Raw genomic sequence first — 27,336 nt, 5'->3', positions numbered from 1 at the left:
TTAGGTTGTGTTATGTGTGACCATGTGTGTTGACCTTTTATGTAGGTTTTTGTGCACCATGACTAGGGAAGGTTGTTTGGATTGTGTCATATAAGTTGTGTTTTGCATTTTTCCCACCATACACTCTAATGGCTTTAAATGGGCACAATTTAAAAAAGTTTTATGGTGTTTGGACGTTTTTCATAATATCCACAATGTTTAGGGTGTGTTATGTGTGACCATGTGTGTTGACCTTTTATGTAGGTTTTTGTGCACCATGACTAGGGAAGGTTGTTTGGATGGTGTCATATAAGTTGTGTTTTATGAGTGTTTTGCATTTTTCCCCCATCATGCACTCTAATGGATTTAAATGGGTGTGATTTTGAATTTTTTTGTAGTGTTTGGACATTTTTCATAATATTCACAATGTTTAGGGTGTGTTATGTGTGACCATGTGTGTTGACCTTTATGTAGATTTTTTTTTGCACCATGACTAGGAAAGGTTGTTTGGATTGTGTCATATAAATTGTGTTTTAAGAATGCTTTGCATTTTCCCCATCATGCACTCTTAACGGATTTAAACGGGTGTAATTGTGAATTATTTTTATGGTGTTTGGATGTTTTTCATAATATCCACAATATTTAGGTTGTGTTATGTGTGACCATGTGTGTTGACCTTTTATGTAGGTTTTTGTGCACCATGACTAGGGAAGGTTGTTTGGAGTGTGTCATATAAGTTGTGTTTTATGAGTGTTTTGCATTTTTCCCCATCATGCACTCTAATGGATTTAAATGGGTGTGATTTTGAATTTTTTTGTAGTGTTTGGACATTTTTCATAATATTCACAATGTTTAGGGTGTGTTATGTGTGACCATGTGTGTTGACTTTTATGTAGATTTTTTTTTGCACCATGACTAGGGAAGGTTGTTTGGATTGTGTCATATAAGTAAATGCTGTGCTGTTTGTTGATCATTGTCCACTAGATGGCAGCAAATGTGAAGCATTCAGAAACTTGAAAAGAGGTTTCGAAGAGGCTGGCGAGTTTGGACACCCCTGAGCTAAAGTGAACTGGACTTTTTAAAGAATTGCTACAAATTCCCATTTGAATGTGATTGACAACATCTGAGACGCGGCACAGTTCTGTGGAAGTTTTTTCCCTCAGTTCCCTTTCTTGTCTTTCTGCAAATCCAGTCTGTACTCCAAGAGGGAGAAGTTAATGAGCTTGTGGGCGACCTCAGGAAGGACAAACTGCCGCACCTTGTCGTAGCCCATGTGCTCGTAGAGCTTCTGAGCGTCCGTCTGGACCACGGAGGTGTAGAGGAGGACGGCGGCGTAGCCTCGCCGGCGGGTAAAGTCCGCCACCGTCCGACACAGCGCCTTGGCCACGCCCCTGCCGCGGTGACTGCGCCGCACGGACATGCGCTTCAGCTCCAGGCAGCCGGGGGCGCTCTGGCTGGGCAGACAGGCCACCATGCCCACCACCCGCCCGTCGCTCTCCGCCACCCAGAAGCAGGAGTCCTTGCCCGCCATGTAGGTCTCGCCGATGCTGTCCAGGTCCAGCTTGAACGACATCTCGATGTAGCTATTGAACATGTGGACCACCAGCTGGCGGGCGGCGGCCATCAGCAGCGTGACGGCGAGGACGGGCAGCAGGAAGGACTTGGAGCTGGTCAGGAGGGCGCAGAAGGTGACCATGAGCACCATCTGGGTGAGCGGCTGCTTGAGGAGGTGCACGAAGGACGCGGGCACGTGCTCGCTCATGCCCAGCGTGAAGAGCTCCTTCACCGTCTCCGCGTCGTCCTCGCAGTACTTCCGGATCTGGACGCCGGCCATCGCTCAGCACGGGAAGTCTAAATGTGAGACACAAAGTACTTATTGCACAGTTTCTTATGTTACAGCTGGAATCAATTCATGTTTGTCCTCAAAATTCTACACACAATACCCCCTAATGACAACGTAACAGGTTTTTTTTTACCTTCACCCAAATGTCTATACTTTTTTATTGTTTGCAAATAGTTTTGAATTGAAAGAAAATAGTTTTTACACTAGTGAATCACTTTTCTACTTGCAGAAAATAGTTTTTTTTAACTAGCAAATCGTTTTTTAATTTTATTTTATATTATTTATTTTTTATATTGTCTCTGTATTGGTTTTCTATTCATTTGAAGAATGGATCAAGGCAACTTACATGGACAATGGTCAAAGAATAATGTTCTTATGTGGTGACTTTAATATTGACTTATTGAACCCCAACAAGCAAAAGTCTATTGATGACTTCATTGATACAATGTACAGCATCAGTCTATATCCTAAAATCACAAGGCCAAGCAGAATCACAGCACACTGTGCCACGCTTATTGATAATATTTTTACCAATGATTTTGATAATAACACTACAAGTGGTCTACTTATAAGCGACGTTAGTGATCATCTGCCAGTTTTTACAATATATAATGGAAACTACAAGAAGAACATGGAAGACAAAAGGACATTTCGAAGACTATGCACAGAGAAGAGGATGACTGCCTTCAAAATTGAGCTACAAAAGCAAGATTGGGACAATGTGTATAATGAAAAAGAGGTTGATGAAGCATATGAACATTTCTTAAACAAGTTCATAATACTTTATGACAAACATTGTCCATGGATACAACTCAGTAACAAGCAGAGAAAGAATAATCAACCATGGATGACAAAAGGATTAAAAAATGCTTGTAAGAAGAAGAATACACTATATAGAGAATTTATAGCACAAAGAACTATAGAGGCAGAAATTAAGTACAAAAAGTATAAAAACAAGTTAACAGAAATACTACGGTCATGTAGAAAAGAATATTACAGTGAATTGTTGGACAGGAACAAAAATAATATGAGAGCAACATGGGGCATCCTCAATAGCATTATTAAAAATGGAACTAAGAGGGACTACCCTCAATACTTTTTAGATGAAAATAAAAAAAATGACAACATAAAGGAAGTAGTTGAAAGCTTCAATAATTATTTTGTAAATATTGGACCGAAATTGGAAGAAAGGATTCCAGACCCAGTTCCAATTGAGGACTATAATGATACCATAGAGCGAAATCCCAACTCCATGTTCCTCAGTAATGTGACACAGGAGGAAATAGTTACAATCGTGAAAAAATGTAAATCTAAGACTTCAACTGATTGTAACGGAATTGATATGGAAACGATAAAAAAGGTTATTGAAGAGATCTCAGGACCATTAATGTATATTAGTAACCTATCATTTCAAACAGGTACATTTCCAAACAAAATGAAAATAGCTAAAGTTGCACCAATTTATAAGACTGGAGATAAACATCAATTTACAAATTATAGACCTGTTTCTCTACTTCCACAATTTTCTAAAATCATTGAAAAACTGTTCAATAACAGATTAGAAAGTTTCATAAATAAAAATAGAATACTCGAAGAGAACCAATATGGATACAGAGCTAATGTTTCAACTTCAATGGCTTTAATTGAAATTACAGAAGAAATTACCAATGCAATAGATAGTAAAAAATGTGCAGCAGCGGTTTTTATGGATCTAACTAAAGCATTTGACACAATTAATCACAATATTTTAATCAAAAAACTAGAACGATATGGCATCAGAGGGTTAGTCTTAAACTGGATAAGAAGTTATCTAACGAACAGGAAACAATACGTGAAGCTAGGCGAACACACGTCTACAACGCTAAATATATCCTGTGGTGTACCTCAGGGATCAATACTAGGACCTAAATTATTCAATCTCTATATAAATGACATTTGTAAAGTTACAAAAGATTTAAAGTTAGTATTATTTGCGGATGATACAACAGCGTTTTGTTCAGGAGAGAACACACAGGAGATAATACAAATAATAACAGAAGAAATTAACAAATTAAAAAGATGGTTTGACAAAAACAGACTATCGTTGAATCTTAGTAAAACTAAAATAATGCTATTTGGTAATAGTAGAAGAGAAAGTCAAACACAAATACAAATAGACGGAATAGAAATTGAAAGAGTAAACGAAACCAAATTTGTAGGTATAATGATTGATGATAAATTGAACTGGAAATCTCACGTAAAAAATATACAACATAAAGTTGCAAGAAACACGTCAATAATGAATAAAGCAAAACATGTTCTAGACCAAAAATCCCTTCATATTCTATACTGCTCACTAGTGTTACCATATCTGAGCTACTGTGTAGAAATATGGGGAAATAATTACAAAAGTACACTTCATTCATTAACGGTGTTACAAAAAAGATCAGTTAGAATAATACATAATGTTGGATATAGAGAACATACAAACCCTTTATTTATTGAATCAAAAATACTGAAATTCCACGACATAGTGAATTTGCAAACAGCTAAAATTATGCACAAAGCAAACTATAACCTGCTACCCAAGAATATACAACAATTCTTCTCAAAAAAAGAGGAGAAATATAATCTTAGAGAAAAACGTAATTTAAAACATTTGTTTGCACGTACAACACTTAAGACCTTCAGTATATCAATATGTGGAATTAAATTATGGAATGGATTAAGCAAAGCAATCAAACAATGTACTAATATGATCCACTTCAAGAAACTCTTCAAACTTAAAGTGTTTACAAAGTACAATGAAGAAGAACCATGACAAACATTCTCAATTTATTTCATCCATCCATTCATTCATTCTTAAAGTAATCTTACTTATCTCATCATATGAAATATGACTTACTTCACCAATTATTATTATTAAATTCTTACTATTATTTATTTATTTATTTTTATTGTAATTACTTATGGAGTTTATTGTGAAAAAATTGTGAACAGGAAGTGAACAAAAAGTTTTGCAACTGTTATGTAAAGAAAAAGGGTAGGATTAAATAAGCTCTGCTTCTTCCTACTCCTTTTCGAACATGTTGAAAAGAAACTGGAAATTGTGATGTATCATGTTGTATGCTTGCATGTTCGAAATAAACTCAAACTCAAACTCAAACTCAATTTATTCTTTGTTTTTATTCAGTCATTGGTGTAGCATAATATTGTTTTTAATATTGTTTTTAATATTGTTTTTAATATTGTTTTTAATATTGTTTTTAACATGGCTGTGCAGCACTTTGGAAACGTTCTTGTTGTGTAAATGTGCTATATAAATAAAGTGGATTGGATTGGATTGATAATTGAAGAAAAAAAAAATTATCTCTTGCAAATGTTTTTTTTTTCTTTGCAGATTTTTTATTATTATTTGCAAATAGTTTTGTATTTAAAGAAAATCGTTTTCATACTTGTGGATAGTTTTGTACTTGCAAAAAAAAGTTTATTTTACTAGTTGATCATTTTTTTTAATTGAAGAAAATAGTTTTTATAATTGCAATTCGCTTTTTTACACAAAGAAAATATTTTTTCCAACTTGGAATCCTTTTTTTTTTTTTTAAGAAAATTGTTTTTATATTTACTTGCAGAAAAAATTAGTTTTTTTACTTGCGAATCGTTTTTGTATTCATATAAACTTTTTTACTTGCAAATCGCTGTATTACTTTACTATTAACGTTTTTTTTACTTTTGTTTTTATACTTTAGTCTTGTTTTTTTTTTAATTAAAGAGAATTGTTTTTATACTTGCGGGTTGTTTTTTTTAATTACAGTTTTATTTATTTTTTAAACCTGGAATCGTTTTTTTATTTCAAGGAAATTGTTTTTACTTTGTGAATACTTTTTTACTTGCAGAAAAAAGTTTTTTTTGTTACTTGCAAATCGTTTTTTTAATTGAAGAAAATTGTATTTATACTTTTGTATAGTTTTTTAAATTAAAGCTAACTGTTTTTATACTTGAGGATTGTTTTTTTACTTACAGAATTTTTATGTTTAATCCTGGAATCGTTTTTTTATTTTAAGGAAATTGTTTTTATACTTACTTCCTTGCAGAAAAAAAATATTTTGTTACCTGCAAATTGTTTTTTTAATGGAATTTTTTAAAAATATGTATACTATTTTATCATTTTTTTAATTAAAGATAATTGTTTTTATACTTGCGAATCGTTTTTTTACTCACAGAAAATATATATATTTTTACCTGGAATCGTTTTATTTGAAAGAAATTGTTTTTATACTTGTGAATAGTTTTTTACTTGCAGAAAATGTTTTTTATTTACTAGCGAATCGTTTTTGTACACAGAAAAAACTTTTTTTACTTGGAGAAAATATTTGTACTTGCGAATCGTTGTTTTACTTCTTTTTATACTTGCAAATCGTTTTTTACTTGCAGAAAATTGTTTTTATACTTTTGTATAATTGTTTTTAATTAAAGAGAATTGTTTTTATACTTGTGGATTGTTTTTTTACTTACAGAATTTTTTTTTCAAACCTGGAATCGTTTTTTGTATTTCAAGGAAATTGTTTTTATACTTGTGAATTGTTTATTATTGCAGAAAATAGTTTTGTTACTTTTAAATCGTTTTTTTAAATTAAAGATAATTTATTTATACTTCGGAATCATTTTTTTTACTTACAAGAAATATATATATATATTTACCTGGAATCGTTTTATTTGAAGGAAATTGTTTTTATACTTGTGAATTGCTTTTTACTTTCAAATATTATTTTTTTTAGCTGCTGAAAATTGTTTATATACTTTTGTATCCTTTTTTTAATTAAAGACAATCGTTTTTTTACTTACAGAAAATATATATTTTTACCTGGAATCGTTTTATTTGAAGGAAATTGTGTTTATACTTGTAAATAGTTTTTTACTTTCAGAAAACGTTTTTTTTAACTTGCAAATAGTTTTTTTTCATTGAAGAAAATTGTTTTATACTTGCAAATCATTTTTTTTACTTTGTAGAAAATATTTTTTTTATCTACAAATCTTTTTTTATTTGAAGAATTTTTTTTTATACTTGTGAAGAGTTTTTTTATTTGCAGAAAAACGTTTTTTATTTACTTGCGAATCGTTTTCGTATTCAGAAAAAAAAAAGTTTACTTGCAGAAAATATTTTTACTTGCAAATCGTTGTTTTACTCGTTTTTATACTTTCAAATCATTTTTTACTTGCAGAAAATTGTTTTTATACTTTTGTATCGTTTTTTAATTAAAGAGAATTGTTTTTATACTTGCGGATTGTTTGTTTACCTACAGATTTATTTTTAAACCTGGAATCTTTTTTTTTATTTCAAGGAAATTGTTTTTATACTTGCAAAACTTTTTTTAACTCGGAGGAAAAAAATTTTTTCCTTGAAAGTCATTTTTCTAAATAAATCGTTTTTTACTTGCAGAAAATTGTTTTTATACTTTTGTATCATTTTTTTTAATTAAAGAGAATTGTTTTTATACTTGTGGATTGTTTTTTTACTTACAGGATTTTTTTTTTTCAAACCTGGAATTGTTTTTTTATTTCAAGTAAATTGTTTTTATACTTGTGAATTGTTTATTGTTGCAGAAAATAGCTTTGTTACTTTTATATTGTTTTTTTAAATTAAAATAATTTTTTTATACTTGCGAATCATTTTTTTTACTTACAAAAAATATATATATATATAAATATATATATATATTTACCTGGAATCGTTTTATTTGAAGGAAATTGTTTTTATACTTGTGAATTGCTTTTTACTTGCAAGTATAGACTTTTTTTAATTGAAGAAAATTGTTTATATACTTTTGTATCCTTTTTTTAAGTAAAGACTATCGTTTCTTTACTTACAGAAAATATTTATATTTTTACCTGGAATCGTTTTATTTGAAGGAAATTGTTTTTATACTTGTAAATAGTTTTTTTACTTTCAGAAAACTTTTTTTTTTTAACTTAACCTAAATCTTTTCTTTTTTAATTAAAGAAAAACATTTTTATACTTGCAAATTTTTTTTTTTTTACTTTGTAGAAAATGTTTTTTTAATTTGCAAATAGTTTTTTATTTTAAGACATTTTTTTTATACTTGTGAATAGTTTTTTTACTTGCAGAAAAACGTATTTTATTTACTAGCGAATTGTTTCTGTACACAGAAAAAACTTGTTTTATTTGCAGAAAATATATTTACTTGCGGATCGTTGTTTTACTTACAGAATTTTTGTTTTCAAACCTGGAATCGTTTTTTTATTTCAAGGAAATTGTTTTTATATTTGTGAATTGTTTATCTTTACAGAAAATAGTTTTGTTACTTTTATATTGTTTTTTTTAATTAAAAATATTTTTTTTATACTTGCTAATCAATTTTTTTTACTTACAATATATATATATATATATATATATATGTATATATATTTTTTTTATACCTGGAATCTTTTTATTTGAAGGAAATTGTTTTTATACTTGTGAATTGCTTTTTACTTGCAGAACAAGTTTTATTTTTACTTGCGAATTGAAAATAGTTTTTTCACTTTCAAGAAAATCTAATTTAAAACATTTGTGTGCACGTCCAACACTTAGAACCTTTAGCATATCAGTATGTGGAATTAAATGATGGAATGGATTACGTAAAGAAGTTAAACATTGTACTGATATGATGCAGTTTAAGAGGTTGTTCAAAATAATAGTGTTTACAAAGTACAAAGAAGAACTATGAGAAATACTTTCAACCTTATTGAAAATAAGATATTCTTCATTTCAGTATGTTAATAATGACTGAATTAATTAATTACATATTACAAAACTGTTGTGTATACTAATTCACAGATGTTATTTTATTATAAAAAGGTCAGTAAATGAGCTTTGTTTCTTCCTACTCCTTTTCGGACATGAAGTAAAGTGAAATGATATGAAACTGTGTGATGTATTATACCGCAAGTGTGTTCATGTTCAAAATAAACGAAAGAAAGAAAGAAAGAAAGAAAGAAAGAAAGAAAGAAAGAAAGAAAGAAATAAAGAAGAATCTTTGCAAGTGAATCTAGCAAATTCACTTGTGAATCGTTTTTTAATTGAATAAACTATTTTTTCCCCACTTTTGTGTGTTTGTGGAGTTTTGGCAGTAGTTTCCTTCCACATGTAATGATTAAAACACTTTAAAGGATATTTGTACTTCATGTATGCAAGCATCTAATATACTTCCGGCTTGAGGCTGCTGATTAATCCACGCAGTGCTGCCCCCTAGCGGGAGGCGGGTGTATCGCATCCGTCTTTGTTTTCACGTTTTCACCTTCTTTTTGTGGACTTTTAGTGTCTGCACTGCAAGCACACCCTTTCACAATTGTGGGATGAATAAAGTCCGTCCATCCATTTATAAAAATAACAACATTGCAGCAAGGTGATTGTCCGCTGACCTCAAATCACTGCGGTCACGTGACATCACGTTGCCACAAAATAAAACAGGCAACATTACTTCCCTTTAATATTACATTTCAACACATTTTCAGACACAATTATGACGATTCGTGCTGAAATGTGCAAGTCACGTTTGTAAATAAATCACGCGGATTAGCTAGCAGCTAGCATAGATGCTATGTCGTCACAGCGACCAAAACACGACTCGACCCAACTCCACGCGTGTAAATGCTTTAAAAACACACATAGAAGGCGAGATATTGACATACCTTCTCTTGTACTTGCGCTCAAAGAACCGGAAAAAAAGGGAGCAAAGTTCGAAATGAACTCATCGCGTCTTCCTGTTCTTGGGATGTGGTGCGTTCAGGGTCTACAACAACATGAGAAAAAAAAAAAAAAAGTCGTCTTGAACAAACATTACATGAGCCAAATATTGTCTCTCAAGAATAATTAAGGCCAAAGTACAAAATTGAGAGTGATTTTAGCAAATATTGCGGGTTTTTTTTGTTTTTTTTAACAGAACGGCGTGAACATACCGGAAGTAGCTAGTGAACGGACGACCTTGAATGCATCTTGGAAAAGCGACGTGATTTCGTCACCATGGTGACTGTGCGCGTGTGTTGACATTTAAAAATGTTATACTTGCAAATCGTTTTACTTGCAGGACAAGTTTTATTTTAAAATTGTTTTTTCACTCGCAGAAAAAACGTTTTTGTTGTTGTTTTTTTTACACTTGTGAATCGCTTTTTTAATTGAATAAACAATTTTTTTCGACTTTTGTGTGTTTGTGGAGTTTTGGCAGTAGTTTCCCTCCACATGTAATGATTAAAACACGTTAAAAGGATAATGTCAGACACAATTATGAAGATTTGTGCTGAAATGTGCAAGTGACGTTTGTAAATAAATGTCGCTATGTCGTCACAGCGACCAAAACACGATTAGACTCTACTCAATGCTTTAAAAAAAATATATATATATTCAGTGCATAAAAAATCAGTGTAAAAATATTCAATGTATAAAAATTCAGTGTATAAAAAATTTCAGTGTAAAAATATTCAGGGTATAAAAATTCAGGGTACAAAACAATTCAGTGTACAACAAAATTCAGTGTATAAAAAAATTCAGTGTAAAAAATATTCAGTGTAAAAAAAAATGTGTGTATAAAAATTCCATGTATAAAAATTAAGTGTAAAACAATTCAGGGTATAAAAAATCAGTGTAAAAAAATTCAATGTATAAAAAAATCTGTCTAAAATATTCAATGTATAAAATTTCTGTGTAAAGAATTCAGTATGTAAAAAAAATCAGTGTAAAAATATTCAATGTATAAAAATTCGGTGTAAAAAATATTCAGTGTAAAAAAAAATCTGTGTATAAAAATTCAATGTATAAAAATTAAGTGTAAAACAATTCAGGGTATAAAAAATCAGTGTAAAAAAATTCAGGGTATAAAAAAAATTCAGTGTATAAAAAAATCAGTGTAAAAATGTTCAATGTATAAAATTTCAGTGTAAAAAATTCAGTATGTAAAAAAAATCAGTGTAAAAATATTCAATGTATAAAAATTCAGTGTGTAAAAAATTCAGTGTAAAAAATATTCAGTGTAAAAAAAATCTATGTATAAAAATTCCATGTATAAAAATTAAGGGTAAAACAATTCACGGTATAAAAAATCAGTGTAAAAAAATTCAGGGTATAAAAAAAATTCAGTGTATAAAAAAATATGTCTAAAAATATTCAATGTATAAAATTTCTGTGTAAAAAAATTCAGTATGTAAAAAAATCTGTGTGAAAATATTCAATGTATAAAAATTCAGTGTAAAAAATATTCAGTGTAAAAAAAATCTGTGTATAAAAATTCCATGTATGAAAATTAAGTGTTAAACAATTCAGGGTATAAAAAATCTGTGTAAAAAATTTCAGGGCATAAAAAAAATTCAGTGTATAAAAAAATCAGTCTAAAGATTCCGGAAAACACAGAGTGAGATGTTCTACCTCTTGTGCGAAACACAAATGCATAAAATGACTTAACACATTAAAATGAACAGTGAACGTGAATGGAAAATATTCAATGTATAAAATTTCAATGTAAAAATTTCAGTATGTAAAAAAAATCAGTGTAAAAATATTCAATGTATAAAAATTCAGTGTATAAAAAATTCAGTGTAAAAAATATTCAGTGTAAAAAAAAAATGTATGTATAAAAATTCCATGTATAAAAATTAAGTGTAAAACAATTCACGGTATAAAAAATATTCAGTGTAAAAAAAAATCTATGTATAAAAATTCCATGTATAAAAATTAAGTGTAAAACAATTCACGGTATAAAAAATCAGTGTAAAAAAATTCAGGGTATAAAAAAAATTCAGTGTATAAAAAAATCTGTCTAAAAATATTCAATGTATAAAATTTCTGTGTAAAAAATTCAGTATGTAAAAAAATCAGTGTAAAAATATTCAATGTATAAAAATTCAGTGTAAAAAATATTCAGTGTAAAAAAAATCTGTGTGTAAAAATTCCATGTATGAAAATTAAGTGTAAAACAATTCAGGGTATAAAAAATCTGTGTAAAAATATTCAATGTATAACATTTCTGTGTAAAAAATTCAGTATGTAAAAAAATCAGTGTAAAAATATTCAATGAATAAAAATTCAGTGTAAAAAATATACAGTGTAAAAAAAAATCTATGTATAAAAATTCCATGTATAAAAATTAAGTGTAAAACAATTCAGGGTATAAAAAATCAGTCTAAAAAAATTCAGGGTTTAAAAAAAATTCAGTGTATAAAAAAAATCTGTCTAAAAATATTCAATGTATAAAATCTCTGTGTAAAAAATTCAGTGTAAAAAATATTCAGTGTAAAAAAAATCTGTGTATAAAAATTCCATGTATAAAAATTAAGTGTAAAACAATTCAGGGTATAAAAAATCAGTGTAAAAAAATTCAGGGTATAAAAAATATTATTTGTATAAAAAAAATCAGTCTAAAAATATTCAATGTATAAAATTTCAGTGTAAAAAATTCAGTGTGTAAAAAAAATAGTGTAAAAATATTCAATGTATAAAAATTCAGTGTATAAAAAAATCAGTGTATAAAAATTCAGTGTATAAAAATTCCATGTATAAAAATGTGCAAGTCACGTTTGTAAATACATTCCGCTATGTCGTCACAGCGACCAAAACACGACTCGACCCAACTCCACGCGTGTAAATGCTTTAAAAACACATAGTAGGCGAGATATTGACATACCTTCTCTTGTACTTGCGCTCAAAGAACCGGAAAAGGGGAGCAAAGTTCGACGCCAAAGAAAATGAACTCATCGCGTCTTCCTGTTCTTGGGGATGTGGTGCGTTCAGGGTCTACAACAACATGAGAAAAAAAGCACAAAGGTCGTCTTGGACTTGAACAAACATTACATGAGCCGAATATTGTCCCTCAAAACTAATTAAGGCCATAGTACAAAAGTGACAGTAATTTTAGCAATATATTGCGGGTTGTTGTTTTTTACAGAACGACGTGAACATACCGGAAATGGCTCATGAACGGATGACCTTGAAGGCATCTCGGAAAAGCGACGTGGTTTCGTCACCATAGTGACCGTGCGCGTGTGTTGACATAAAATAGAGCATGTATTTACACAGTAAATAAGGGCATAGTCCTGTCACGTGTTGGGTACTCAGGTCACATGACACTGCCGGAACCTTTGGAAGGGGAACTATAAGGCGGGGGGACACAGGATACGATGACATGTGTTGTGTGTTGGACACCGGGAAGTGGAAGAAGTAAGGGCGGAAATAAAAGGCAGAAAAAGACAATAAGCTTTCTTTTGGTGTATTATTAAGCTTAAAGTGTACGAACTAATAAGTGACAAGTTGGGCTCACAATAAGTTCCACTCTCATTTTAGTTTTAGTGTGGCGTGGCAGGAGTGAAGAGAAAATATTAAACGAACCATTTATATTTGGGGGGGGGGACGGCAGCCATGTTTGAATGACATGGCAACAAAATGCGACTTTTTGTCAATGTGGACTTTTGTTTTGTCTATAAAAAAAAAAGTAACTATTCACAAATTCAGAGTTATGTCATGTAAACCAAATATTTTTTAGTTAAATAATACAAATGGTATAACTTGTGAAGAAATAATGATCCAAGAAAAAAAAAATAGCCATGAAAACGCGTCCCACATTCTTACAAAAAAGATGTAAAAACTTGTCCAATCAAGGAAAAACTAAAATAAAAATGCTTTTACCGGTATGTCTGTTTCGTGCTCTTTTCACACATTTATCTCCCCCCCCCCCCCCCCCCCCCACGTTTACATAGTTTTGTTGAAATATTTTTGAGTTAAATGGCAACTAGTGAACATATTTTTTATGTCCACTCTTAGAAAAAATAAAATAAAAATGTTTATGTTCATAATTGTTTCAGTCAGAAATGTGTTTTGTTGTGTAACATATTGTCGTCGGAATAAAGTCTTTAGGAAAACTGTGGAGATGTGAAATTTTAAAGTAGATTTGCATTGGTTGTAATAAAACCAATTATATATATATATATATATATATATATATATATATATATATATATATATATATATATATATATATATATATATATATATATATATATATATATATGTATATATGTGTGTGTGTAAATTCAATATTTCTAAAAAATATATTATATATACAAAGATATACATAAAAAAGTATACATACATATTTAAGAAAAAAAAATATATTTCTCAAAATATATATATTATATATACTAAGATATACATAAAAAACTATATATATATTAAAAAAATATATTTATAAAAATATATATAATATATATATATAAATATATATTACATACAAAGATATATATACTTAAAAAAATAATATTTATAAAAATATATATGATATATAAATATATACACAAAGATATATATAGAAAAAATATATATCAAATAAAACTATTTGTAAACATATATACATAAAAAATTATATATATATTTAAAAAAATATATATTTCTAAAAATATATATAATATATATATACAAAGATATATATATATATATATAAATGTAATATTTATAAAAAATATATACTATATATACAAAGATATATATACTTTAAAGAATATATATAATACATATATATATATATATATATATACACGCAAAGATATATATATAAAAAATATATCAAATAAAAAAGTGTATAAATATATATACACAAAGAGATATATATACAAAGAAAATATATAAAATAAAAATATTTGTAAAAATATATACATAAAATATATATATATTTAAAAAAACTTATATTTCTAAAAATATATATAATATATATATATATATATACAGATATATATATATATATATATATATATATATATATATATATATAAATGTAATATTTATAAAAAATATATACTATATATACAAAGATAGATATACTTTAAAGAATATATAATATATATATATATATATACGCAAAGATATATATAAAAAATATATGAAATAAAAAAGTATATATATATATATATATACAAAGATATATATACAAAAATATATATCTAAATAAATAAAATATTTAAAAAATATATATATATATATATATATATATATATATATATATATATATATATATATATATATATATATATACATAAATGCCAACCTAAGGTTATACAATAAAATGTAAAAACAGAAACACATCCTTCCCTTCCTGTGCTTTCGAACGTAAAATCAAACTACTTGAAAGAGCTGGGATATATTTCAACACAGTGCTCCGGTCTATGAATCACAACGTTCATACTTACATGATTTAACAAAAAAACAAAGCATTAAAAAGCCAGGAGGCCAAAAAGGTCCCAGTTGTTGACAAAGTCTACTCATAGACATTTATATTTGAAGTCACTTTCTCTCAAACAGAAGCTCTGAATAAACCCTGAGCAACAAAAGTCTGGTGTAAACGTACAATTAAAACATCTAAACTGCAATTTGTTCCATTTCAAATAAAATAAAGGATGTGATTCTGTAAATCATACACACATAAATGGACAAATACAAAATAGAAAGTGAAAATGTGACACAGGCGGTGACAGTACAGCACCCAGAGAGGGAATAAAAAGAATGTACTGTCTCTTTAAGACAAATCAAGCTGGATTTCATGAATGAAAGGATTGTGTGTATGGTCCGGTCTAAAAGGCTTGGTTGTGTTCTTTTCTTCAGCCCAGGTTGATCTGCCCTGCAAACGTGGTGATGAGCAGGATGATGGCGAAGCCCGTCAGCAGCCCGGCGTTCTGGATCAGGAAGAAGACCAGCCTGGAGGAGGTCCGCGTGGCCTCCCTAGCAATGGCGTCCATCTCCGGGAACTGGGAGGGGAAACAAAAGCATCAGGAGGGGGGGTACATTCTGAGGAGGGGTGACGTTGGTTGTAGGGGGCCTCACCATGTCTGCCAGGGCGATGTAGAGGAACATGCCCCCCGCCACGGCGAAGATGGCGTTGGGGGCATAGTTGCTGCCGAGCAGGATGCCGAACACCAGGCCCACGTAGCACGCCATGGCCGACAGCAGGTTGAAGAAGATGGCCTGAGGGACGCTCATGCCCGAGTTGAGGAGGATCACAAAGTCACCTGAAGCACACACCACTCTCCGTTAGCTCAACTTCCTGTTTGTGTCACATTAAAACCACGTCTTTTATTATAGTAAACTTGCTATTTTCATCATCCACAACACAATTATTTATTCATTATAATAAAGTTTATTATAATAAATAAATAGTTAGGTTGTGGATGATGAAAATAGCAAGTTTATTATAATAAATAATTAGGTTGTGGATGATGAAAATAGCAAGTTTATTATAATAAATAAATAATTATGTTGTGGATGATGAAAATAGCAAATTAATTATAATAAATAAATTATTGTGTTGTGGATGATGAAAATAGCAAGTTTATTATAATAAATAAATAATTGTGTTGTGGATGATGAAAGTAGCAAGTTTATTATAATAAATAAATTATTGTGTTGTGGATGATGAGAATAGCAAGTTTATTATAATAAATAAATAATTGTGTTGTGGATGATGAAAGTAGCAAGTTTATTATACTAAATAAATAATTGTGTTGTGGATGATGAAAATAGCAAGTTTATTATAATAAATAAATAATTGTGTTGCGGATGATGAAAATAGCAAGTTTATTATAATAAATAAATAATTGTGTTGTGGATGATGAAAGTAGCAAGTTTATTATAATAAATAAATAATTGTGTTGTGGATGATGAAAATAGCAAGTTTATTATAATAAATAAATAATTGTGTTGTGGATGATGAAAATAGCAAGTTTATTATAATAAATAAATAATTGTGTTGTGGATGATGAAAATAGCAAGTTTATTATATTTATATTTTCATCATCCACAACACAATTATTTATTTATTATAATAAACTTGCTATTTTCATCATCCGCAACACAATTATTTATTCATTATAATAAACTTGCTATTTTCATCATCCACAACACAATTATTTATTTATTATAATAAACTTGCTATTTTCATCATCCGCAACACAATTATTTATTCATTATAATAAACTTGCTATTTTCATCATCCACAACATAATTCCATTTATTAGCATTCCTAACATGCTAGTGACGTCAACAAAACCAACCTACAAAATAAAAAAGGTATTTACTATGTATGTTTCTTAAATAAAATGACATCACTTTATTATTAGAAGAAAAACAAATTTTTGTTATTCGTTCATTCAACACCGATGTAGTTCTAGTTGACTTCCTACTTTTGGGTTGTGACTATGGAGGTTCATTTGTGTCTTTAGTACAAAAGCTTTTTTTAGATGTATTTATTTTTTTAAACAATTTTATGTAGCTGAATTTTTTGCGTTGGAATTTCGTAAACTTATATATATTTTTTTTTTTACATCAAATTATGCTGACAATTAAATTGGAAAAAAAAAAGGTTAGTAAAATGCTTGTTTAAAAATTCAATGTTTTAAACTGGCGTATAAAAAAGTGTATAATATACAATATATTTTAGTGTTAAAAAAAATCAGTGTAAAAATATTCAATGTATAAAAATTCAGTGTAAAAATATTCAGTTTATAAAAATTCAGTGTAAAAAAAATTCAGTGTATAAAAAAAAATCAGTGAAAAAATATTCAATGTATAAAAATTCAGTGTAAAAAATTCAGTGTATAAAAAATTCAGTTTATAAATAAAATCAGTGTAAAAACATTAAATGTATAAAGATTCAATGTATAAAAAAATTCAGTGCAAAAAAAAATTCTGTGTAAAGATATTCAGTGTATAAAAATTCAGGGTAAAAAAATTCAGTGTATAAGAAAATTCAGTGCATAAAAATATCCAGTGAATAAAAATTCAGGGTAAAAAAATTCAGTGTATAAAAAAAATTCAGTGAAAACATATTCAATGTATAAAAATTCAGGGTAAAAAATTCAGTGTATAAAAAAATCAGTGTAAAAATATTCAATGTATAAAAATTCAGTGTATAAAAATTCAGTGTAAAAAAATCAGGGTATAAAAATTCAGTGTATAAAAAAATTCAGTGTAAAAAATATTCAGTGTAAAAAAAATCTGTGTATAAAAATTCCATGTAAAAAAATTAAGTGTAAAACAATTCAGGGTATAAAAAAATTCAGTGTATAAAAATATCAGTCTAAAAATATTCGATGTATAAAAATTCAGTGTATAAAAAAAATCAGTGTATAAAAATTCAGTGTAAAAAATTCAGTGTATAAAAAATTCAGTTTATAAATAAAGTCAGTGTAAAAACATTGAAAGTATAAAGATTCAGTGTATAAAAAATTCAGTGCACAAAAATATTCAGTGTATAAAAATTCTGTGTAAAAATATTCACTGTATAAAAATTCAGGGTAAAAAAATTCAGTGTATAAAAAAATTCAGTGCTTAAAAATATCCAGTGTATAAAAATTCAGGGTAAAAAAATTCAGTGTATAAAAAAAAAATCAGTGAAAACATATTCAATGTATAAAAATTCAGGGTAAAAAATTCAGTGTATAAAAAAATCAGTGTAAAAATATTCAATGTATAAAAAATCAGCGTATACAAAAATTCAGTGTATAAAAATTCAGTGTAAAAAAAATCAGGGTATAAAAATTCAGTGTATAACAATATTCAGTGTAAAAAAAATTCAGTGTATAAAAAAATCAGTGTAAAAATATTCAATGTATAAAAATTCAGTGTAAAAAATTCAGTGTATAAAAAATTCAGTTTATAAATAAAATCAGTGTAAAAACATTAAATGTATAAAGATTCAATGTAAAAAAAAATTCAGTGCAAAAAAAATTCTGTGTAAAAATATTCAGTGTATAAAAATTCAGGGTAAAAAAATTCAGTGTATAAAAAAATTCAGTGCATAAAAATATCCAGTGTATAAAAATTCAGTGTATAAAAAAAAAATCAGTGAAAACATATTCAATGTATAAAAATTCAAGGTAAAAAATTCAGTGTATAAAAAAATCAGTGTAAAAATATTCAATGTATAAAAATTCAATGTATAAAAAAATTCAGTGTATAAAAATTCGGTGTAAAAAAATCAGGGTATAAAAATTCAGTGTATAAAAATATTCAGTGTATAAAATTCAGTGTATAAAAAAATCAGTGTAAAAATATTCAATGTATAAAAATTCAGTGTATAAAAAATTTCAGTGTAAAAATATTCAGGGTATAAAAATTCAGGGTACAAAACAACTCAGTGTACAAAAAAATTCAGTGTATAAAAAAATTCAGTGTAAAAGACATTCAGTGTCATAAAAATCTGTGTATAAAAATTCCATGTAAAAAAATTAAGTGTAAAACAACTCAGGGTATAAAAATCAGTGAAAAAAAATCACGGTATAAAAACAATTCAGTGTATAAAAATATCAGTCTAAAAATATTCAATGTATAAAAATTCAGTGTATAAAAATTCCATGTATACAAATTAAGTGTAAAACAATTCAGGGTATAAAAATTCAATGTAAAAAAATTCAGTGTATAAAGAAAATTCAGTGTATAAAAAAATCAGTGTAAAAATATTCAGTGTAAAAAAATTCAGTGTATAAAAATTCAGTGCAAAATTATTGTTAAAAAAAATTCGGGGTATGAAAATTGTGTGTATAAAAATTCAGTAATACACTGAATTTTTATACACATGCATTTAGCTAACAAATAGTTTTTCAATGAAACTGTCAACGTAAGTTGATTCAGTTCACAAAATTCAAGAGCAAAAAATGTTGACATTAATCTAGTGTAAACAAAACAATCTTTCTTAATAAAGACACAAATTAACCTCTATATGTGACAATTACCGTAGTTAAAAAAATATTTTAGAAATCCATTCATATGGTTTGATGATTTGAAAAAATACCCTCTAACTGTGATTCTCAAACTGAGTACGAGAAGTGTTTTGACGTGGGGAAAGTCTCCGATAAAAAATGCCGCTAGACTCGGAATGGAGCGAGGGTCCAAAAGGAGTCAGGACACCAACGCATTAATCCTGCATTAACATTATTTTACAATTAAAGCCCTATTGTCGCGTGAACTGCCCACATTAAATTGTAATAAAATGATTATTTTTAAAAAGGGATTTCATCCATTTCCTGGTCACTCACCCAGCTCGTGGGGGAACTCCTCATACACTAGGGTCACTCACCCAGCTCGTGGGGGAACTCCTCATACACTATGGTCACTCACCCAGCTCGTGGGGGAACTCCTCATACACTATGGTCACTCACCCAGCTCGTGGGGGGACTCCTCATACACTATGGTCACTCACCCAGCTCGTGGGGGAACTCCTCATACACTATGGTCACTCACCCAGCTCGTGGGGGAACTCCTCATACACTATGGTCACTCACCCAGCTCGTGGGGGAACTCCTCATACACTATGGTCACTCACCCAGCTCGTGGGGGAACTCCTCATACACTAGGGTCACTCACCCAGCTCGTGGGGGGACTCCTCATACACTATGGTCACTCACCCAGCTCGTGGGGGAACTCCTCATACACTATGGTCACTCACCCAGCTCGTGGGGGAACTCTCATACACTATGGTCACTCACCCAGCTCGTGGGGGAACTCCTCGCACACTATGGTCACTCACCCAGCTCGTGGGGGAACTCCTCATACACTATGGTCACTCACCCAGCTCGTGGGGGAACTCCTCATACACTATGGTCACTCACCCAGCTCGTGGGGGAACTCCTCATACACTATGGTCACTCACCCAGCTCGTGGGGGAACTCCTCATACACTATGGTCACTCACCCAGCTCGTGGGGGAACTCCTCATACACTATGGTCACTCACCCTGCTCGTGGGGGGACTCCTCATACACTATGGTCACTCACCCAGCTCGTGGGGGAACTCCTCGCACACGATGGCGGTGGACGTGCTGAAGCCGGCCAGAATGGACACGGTGAAAGAGGCGCCGATCGCCAGGCCGTCGATGAAGTTGTGCAGCGCGTCGCTCAGGGTGATCATCCACGCCACCGTCTTGATGTTGCTGATGCGCTGACCGCGCAGACAGCGACACATCACGCTGGACGCCTGCACATCCTGCGGACGCACAAACAAATAAAAGCTTATTTGTTCAAGCTGTAAAAAGTTCTATTTGACCGTAATTGTGCTGCAATGCACATTTAAATAAGCAATCTTTATATCATTTTATGTTGCCAAACATAAAATGTAAGTATACTTTCAACCGTGCTCTTATTTTGTAGACTTGTAGTTTAGTTCTCACACAAATAGTCTTAATAATATATATTAATAAAACGTATAATAATATCAATAACACTTTTGTGTGAATACTGAAATTGTTGTGAAATGAGTTATTTACACAGAAATATTTTGCAAATGTTTATTTACATACCTTAACTGTTTCCAAACAGTTAAGGCAGTAAAACGGCGGATCAAACAAAACAGAAGTCATGGTCATAGACCCACTGGCTGCGGAAGCTAGCTCTCCAATCAGCTAATCAGACTCAATTAACTCCACGGTTAACGTTTTTGGTGAATTTACTAAACTGGGTTGTCCCAGGACAAATATTTTGGTACCGGTACCGGCACCAAAATGTATTTCGATACCTTTCTAAATAAAGGGGACCGCAAAAAAAAAAGTCATTATTGTCTTTATTTGAACAAAAAAATCTTAGGGTACATTAAACATATGTTTAATGTAAAATAAAATAAAATATAAATAAAATATAAATAAAATATAAATAAAATATAAATAAAATATAAATAAAATAAAATAAATAATAATATTAAAATATGAATAAAATAAAATAAATAATATTAAATAATGAATAAATAAATAAATAAACAAAATAAAAAATAAATATAAAATAAATACAAATACCTAATAATAAATAAATACATATAAAATAAAATAAAATAAATAAATAATAATAATAATTAATAAACAAATAAAATATAAAAATAAAAAAGTGAACATACAAGACAACTTGTCTTTTAGTAGTAAGTAAACAAACAAAGCCTCCTAATTAGTCTATGCAGTAACATATTGTGTCATATATACACCTATTATTTTGTCTACATTATAAAGGACAAGCTGTAAAAAATAATTATCAATATACTTGTTCATTTACTGTTCATATCTGCTTATTTTCTGTTTTAACATGTTCTATCTACACTTCTGTTAAAATGTAATAATCACTTATTCTTCTCTTCTTTGATACTTGACATTAGTTTTGGATGATACCACACATTTAGGTATCGATGCGATACCAAGTAGTTGCAGGATCATACATTGGTCATATTCAAAGTCCTCGTGTGTCCAGGGACGTATTTACTGACTTTATAAACATAATATGAATAAAAAATAAAGATTTTGTGACGATAAGAAATATCAACGTAATCATAGTCGTATCGACTAGATATGCTCTTGTACTTGGTATCATTACAGTGGATGTCAGGTGTAGATCCACCCATGGCGTTTGTTTACATTGTGACGCCGGTGAGCTACGGTGTGTAGTGAAGCATGTTTAGCTATTCCTCGTCCTCCAGTGATAATGATACCTGTAAGAAACATACTTTATTTGTCTCCATGGAGGCCAGGATTAGTGATTTAGAAGTAGCTAAAACACTGCGGATGGACGTTAGCCGCTAGCTAGCTAGCCATGTCTTAAAGCAGCTCTTCCTGAGGGTGTTTCAGTGTTATAACTTCACCTTTATCTTTACTTTTTACACCAAAAATGCGTCCGCTCTCCCTTTTCTGTCTACACACTGTGTCTGCTTGTAAGTACTCTGTGTGTGTGCGCTGCCCAACATGCTCCTCTGCTCCCAAAACCGTCAATGTCACCAGAGGCGGTATAGTAGCGAATATGATTCATTAGTATGGCGGTACTTTAAATTCCATCCTAAAAACGACAAGACTGCAAACTGGCCGACGTGGACATTTCCCCAAAGGGCTCCTCTGATTGGAAGGTGAGAGCAGACGCACGTCAGCGGCCTTTTAGACCCACAAAGTCTCATTTTAGCGGCGCACAAGGAGAGCTTTGTGCTGCCAGAGGACAATTCCTGCTTTGAGCCGACATCCTGCAGCCGTCCACGCCACTTTGTCTCCCACGTGAAGTCATCAGAGGTATCAGCAAATGACGCCTGATAAGATTGAGGGCCGTCGGATAAAAACCTGATTGGGTCCAAAGTCGAGGCTCACCTCGGCGGGGATCATGTCTGCACGCGTGCGGTCCGAGTTGACGCTGCTGATGCTGCCCGAGATGCTCAGCGCCGTCTTGGAGTCCTTCTTCTCCGACACCTCGCCGTTCTGCAGGGGGGGGGCGGCAGGAGAGAGGTGGGAGGGGCCGTGCTGATGATGGAGGAGAAGACCCAGGTTAGCTCCGCCCACTTTAGTCTGTTTTGTATTGAAACAGCATCAAGAGAATGTTGGCGGAAGGAAGGAAGGAAATATGGAAGAGCTAAAAGGAAGGAGGAAACGAGGAAAGAAGGAAGATAGAAGGATGAAGACATGGTGAAAAATAAAAGACAAGAGAAAGGAAAACATTGAAGTAAGGAATAAGAAAGGATGATGTAGAAAATTAGAAGGAAGACATTGATATGTGAGGGAAGAAGCAGTGAAGGACAGAGAGAAAAAAAGTGGCAAAACAAAAGCAAAAAAAAAAAAAGTGGCAAAACAAAAGCAAAAAAAAAAGTGGCAAAACAAAAGCAAAAAAAAAAAGTGGCAAAACAAAAGCAAAAAAAAAAAAAGTGGCAAAACAAAAGCAAAAAACAAAAAAGTGGCAAAACAAAAGCAAAGAACAAAGAAAAGAAGTGAAGTGAAGAAGGGAGTAAAGATAAGTGGAAAGGGGGAAAATAATTTAGTGGCAGCGAGGAAACGGGAAGCACAAAAATAAAAAGGAAGGAATGAATGGAGAAGAAGAATAAGAAGGACGCAAATGAAGAAGGAGGGATGATGAAATTAAGGATGAAAGGAGAAATTAATAAAAAAAAGAGGAATTGAAATAAGAAAGAAAGGATTTAAACAACACGTAACTAAGTAAGAGTATAGTTAGGTAGCTAAACGTATGTAAACAAGACATTACTGAAGTAACTAAGTAAGAATATACATTAACTCAGTATAAATATACTCCATCATTAACTCAGTATAAATATACTCAATTATTAACTCAGTATAAATATACTCCATCATTAACTCAGTATAAATATACTCCATCATTAACTCAGTATAAATATACTACATCATTAACTCAGTATAAATATACTCAATTATTAACTCAGTATAAATATACTCAATTATTAACTCAGTATAAATATACTCAATTATTAACTCAGTATAAATATACTCAATTATTAACTCAGTATAAATATACTCCATCATTAACTCAGTATAAATATACTCCATCATTAACTCAGTATAAATATACTCAATTATTAACTCAGTATAAATATACTCCATCATTAACTCAGTATAAATATACTACATTAACTCAGTATAAATATACTCCATTATTAACTCAGTATAAATATACTCAATTATTAACTCAGTATAAATATACTCCATCATTAACTCAGTATAAATATACTCAATTATTAACTCAGTATAAATATACTCCATCATTAACTCAGTATAAATATACTCCATCATTAACTCAGTATAAATATACTACATCATTAACTCAGTATAAATATACTCAATTATTAACTCAGTATAAATATACTCAATTATTAACTCAGTATAAATATACTCAATTATTAACTCAGTATAAATATACTCAATTATTAACTCAGTATAAATATACTCCATCATTAACTCAGTATAAATATACTCCATCATTAACTCAGTATAAATATACTCAATTATTAACTCAGTATAAATATACTCCATCATTAACTCAGTATAAATATACTACATTAAATCAGTATAAATATACTCCATTATTAACTCAGTATAAATATACTCAATTATTAACTCAGTATAAATATACTCCATCATTAACTCAGTATAAATATACTCCATCATTAACTCAGTATAAATATACTCAATTAACTCAGTATAAATATACTCCATCATTAACTCAGTATAAATATATTCAATTATTAACTCAGTATAAATATACTCAATTATTAACTCAGTATAAATATACTCAATTATTAACTCAGTATAAATATACTCAGTTATTAACTCAGTATAAATATACTCCATCATTAACTCAGTATAAATATACTCAATTATTAACTCAGTATAAATATACTCAATTATTAACTCAGTATAAATATACTCAATTATTAACTCAGTATAAATATACTCAATTATTAACTCAGTATAAATATACTCAGTTATTAACTCAGTATAAATATACTCCATCATTAACTCAGTATAAATATACTCAATTATTAACTCAGTATAAATATACTCAATTATTAACTCAGTATAGATATACTCAATTATTAACTCAGTATAAATATACTCAGTTATTAACTCAGTATAAATATACTCCATCATTAACTCAGTATAAAATATACTCCATTATTAACTCAGTATAAATATACTCAATTATTAACTCAGTATAAATATACTCAATTATCAGCAATATAGAAAAAACTTGAACCCACAAAACAAAAATGTACAGAGCCCCTAAAAGGTTCATGGGGGGAAAACTTTTTTTTTTTTTAAGTTTTTATTTTATTTTATTTTTTTTAGACATGTATCTCGTGCGCACGAGAAACTTTTTGTAAAGTTATTAAAAAAATAAAAAATAAAATTATAATTTTTTAATTTTTAAAAAACATTTTTTAGACACGTATCTCGTGCGCATGAGAAACTTTTTGTAAAGTTATTAAAAAAATAAAAAATAAAATTATAATTTTTTTTTATTATTATTATTTTTTTAGACATGCATCTCGTGCGCACGAGAAACTTTTTATAATGTTACAAAAAATTTTTTAAAAATGTATAATTTTTTTTTTAGACATGTATCTCATGCGCACGAGAAACTTTTTATAAAGTTATTAAAAAAATAAAAAATTAAATTATAATTTTTTAATTTAATTTTTTTTTTTTAGACATGTATCTCGTGCGCATGAGAAACTTTTTGTAAAGTTATTAAAAAAATAAAAAATAAAATTATAATTTTTTTTTATTATTATTATTTTTTAGACATGCATCTCGTGCGCACGAGAAACTTTTTATAATGTTATAAAAAAAATTTAAAAAATGTATAATTTTTTTTTTTTTAGACATGTATCTCATGCACACGAGAAACTTTTTATAAAGTTATTTAAAAAATAAAAAATAAAATTATAATTTTTAAAATTTTTCTTTAGACACGTATCTCGTGCGCATGAGAAACTTTTTGTAAAGTTATTAAAAAAATAAAAAATAAAATTATAATTTTTTAATTTAAAAAAAAAAAATTTTAGACATGTATCTCGTGCGCATGAGAAACTTTTTTGTAAAGTTATTAAAAAAATAAAAAATAAAATTATAATTTTTAAATTTAAAAAAAATTTTTTTTAGACATGTATCTCGTGCGCATGAGAAACTTTTTATAAAGTTATTAAAAAAATAAAAAATAAAATTATAATTTAAAAAAAATTTTGTTAGACATGTATCTCGTGCGCATGAGAAACTTTTTGTAAAGTTATTAAAAAAATAAAAAATAAAATTATAATTTTTTTTTATTATTATTTTTTTTTTAGACATGCATCTCGTGCGCACGAGAAACTTTTTATAATGTTATAAAAAAAATTTAAAAATGTATAATTATTTTTTTTTTTAGACATGTATCTCATGCACACGAGAAACTTTTTATAAAGTTATTAAAAAAATAAAAAATAAAATTATAATTTAAAAAATTTTTTTTTTAGACATGTATCTCGTGCGCATGACAAACTTTTTGTAAAGTTATTAAAAAAATAAAAAATAAAATTATAATTTTTTTTTATTATTATTTTTTTTTTAGACATGCATCTCGTGCGCACGAGAAACTTTTTATAATGTTATAAAAAAAATTAAAAAATGTATAATTTTTTTTTTTTTAGACATGTATCTCATGCACACGAGAAACTTTTTATAAAGTTATTTAAAAAATAAAAAATAAAATTATAATTTTTAAAATTTTTCTTTAGACACGTATCTCGTGCGCATGAGAAACTTTTTGTAAAGTTATTAAAAAAATAAAAAATAAAATTATAATTTTTTAATTTAAAAAAAAAAAATTTTAGACATGTATCTCGTGCGCATGAGAAACTTTTTTGTAAAGTTATTAAAAAAATAAAAAATAAAATTATAATTTTTAAATTTAAAAAAAAATTTTTTTAGACATGTATCTCGTGCGCATGAGAAACTTTTTATAAAGTTATTAAAAAAATAAAAAATAAAATTATAATTTAAAAAAAATTTTTTTAGACATGTATCTCGTGCGCATGAGAAACTTTTTGTAAAGTTATTAAAAAAATAAAAAATAAAATTATAATTTTTTTTTATTATTATTTTTTTTTTAGACATGCATCTCGTGCGCACGAGAAACTTTTTATAATGTTATAAAAAAAATTTAAAAATGTATAATTATTTTTTTTTTTAGACATGTATCTCATGCACACGA

At 29.0% G+C, this 27,336-nt stretch overlaps 2 protein-coding genes across 4 annotated transcripts in view; both read right to left on the bottom strand.

Moving 5' to 3' along the window:
• Positions 1 to 34: 34 nt before the first annotated feature.
• LOC133640821 (probable N-acetyltransferase camello) lies at positions 35 to 13,508 on the bottom strand. Of its 2 annotated transcripts, XM_062034499.1 has the most exons (4): positions 12,752 to 13,508; positions 12,475 to 12,584; positions 9,494 to 9,594; positions 35 to 1,830 (listed from the first exon to the last, which is right to left on the bottom strand). In XM_062034499.1, the coding sequence occupies exon 4, from the start codon at positions 1,811 to 1,813 to the stop codon at positions 1,139 to 1,141; it is 675 nt and encodes a 224-aa protein (XP_061890483.1). In that variant the 5' UTR covers positions 1,814 to 1,830; positions 9,494 to 9,594; positions 12,475 to 12,584; positions 12,752 to 13,508; the 3' UTR covers positions 35 to 1,138. The 2 variants fall into 2 exon arrangements, with proteins under 2 accessions (XP_061890483.1, XP_061890484.1); XM_062034500.1 differs by having other exon boundaries at positions 12,475 to 13,508.
• Positions 13,509 to 14,946: 1,438 nt separating this feature from the next.
• Positions 14,947 to 27,336, bottom strand: part of LOC133640815 (metal cation symporter ZIP8-like) — a 47,423-nt gene continuing 35,033 nt past the window's right edge. The window contains exons 5-8 of one of the 2 annotated variants that reach the window (XM_062034494.1): positions 22,932 to 23,039; positions 20,602 to 20,809; positions 15,657 to 15,841; positions 14,947 to 15,580 (exon numbers count right to left, since the gene is read on the bottom strand). In XM_062034494.1, coding sequence (XP_061890478.1) covers positions 15,434 to 15,580; positions 15,657 to 15,841; positions 20,602 to 20,809; positions 22,932 to 23,039 — 648 coding nt within the window. In that variant the 3' untranslated portion in view covers positions 14,947 to 15,433. Of the gene's footprint in view, positions 15,581 to 15,656; positions 15,842 to 20,601; positions 20,810 to 22,931; positions 23,082 to 27,336 lie in introns of both variants that reach the window. The other variant, XM_062034493.1, reaches the window with a different exon arrangement.

This window comes from Entelurus aequoreus, linkage group LG23 (genome assembly GCF_033978785.1).
Source record: "Entelurus aequoreus isolate RoL-2023_Sb linkage group LG23, RoL_Eaeq_v1.1, whole genome shotgun sequence".
In the NCBI taxonomy this organism is placed as follows: Eukaryota; Metazoa; Chordata; class Actinopteri; order Syngnathiformes; family Syngnathidae; genus Entelurus; species Entelurus aequoreus.
The sequence above is the reverse complement of the archived record's forward strand: the minus strand, read 5'-3'. Positions and strand labels throughout refer to the sequence as shown.

Bases quoted from the DNA above. Each gene is read 5' to 3' on its own strand.
- LOC133640821 (XM_062034500.1), bottom strand. From the start codon at position 1,813: ATGGCCGGCGTCCAGATCCGGAAGTACTGCGAGGACGACGCGGAGACG.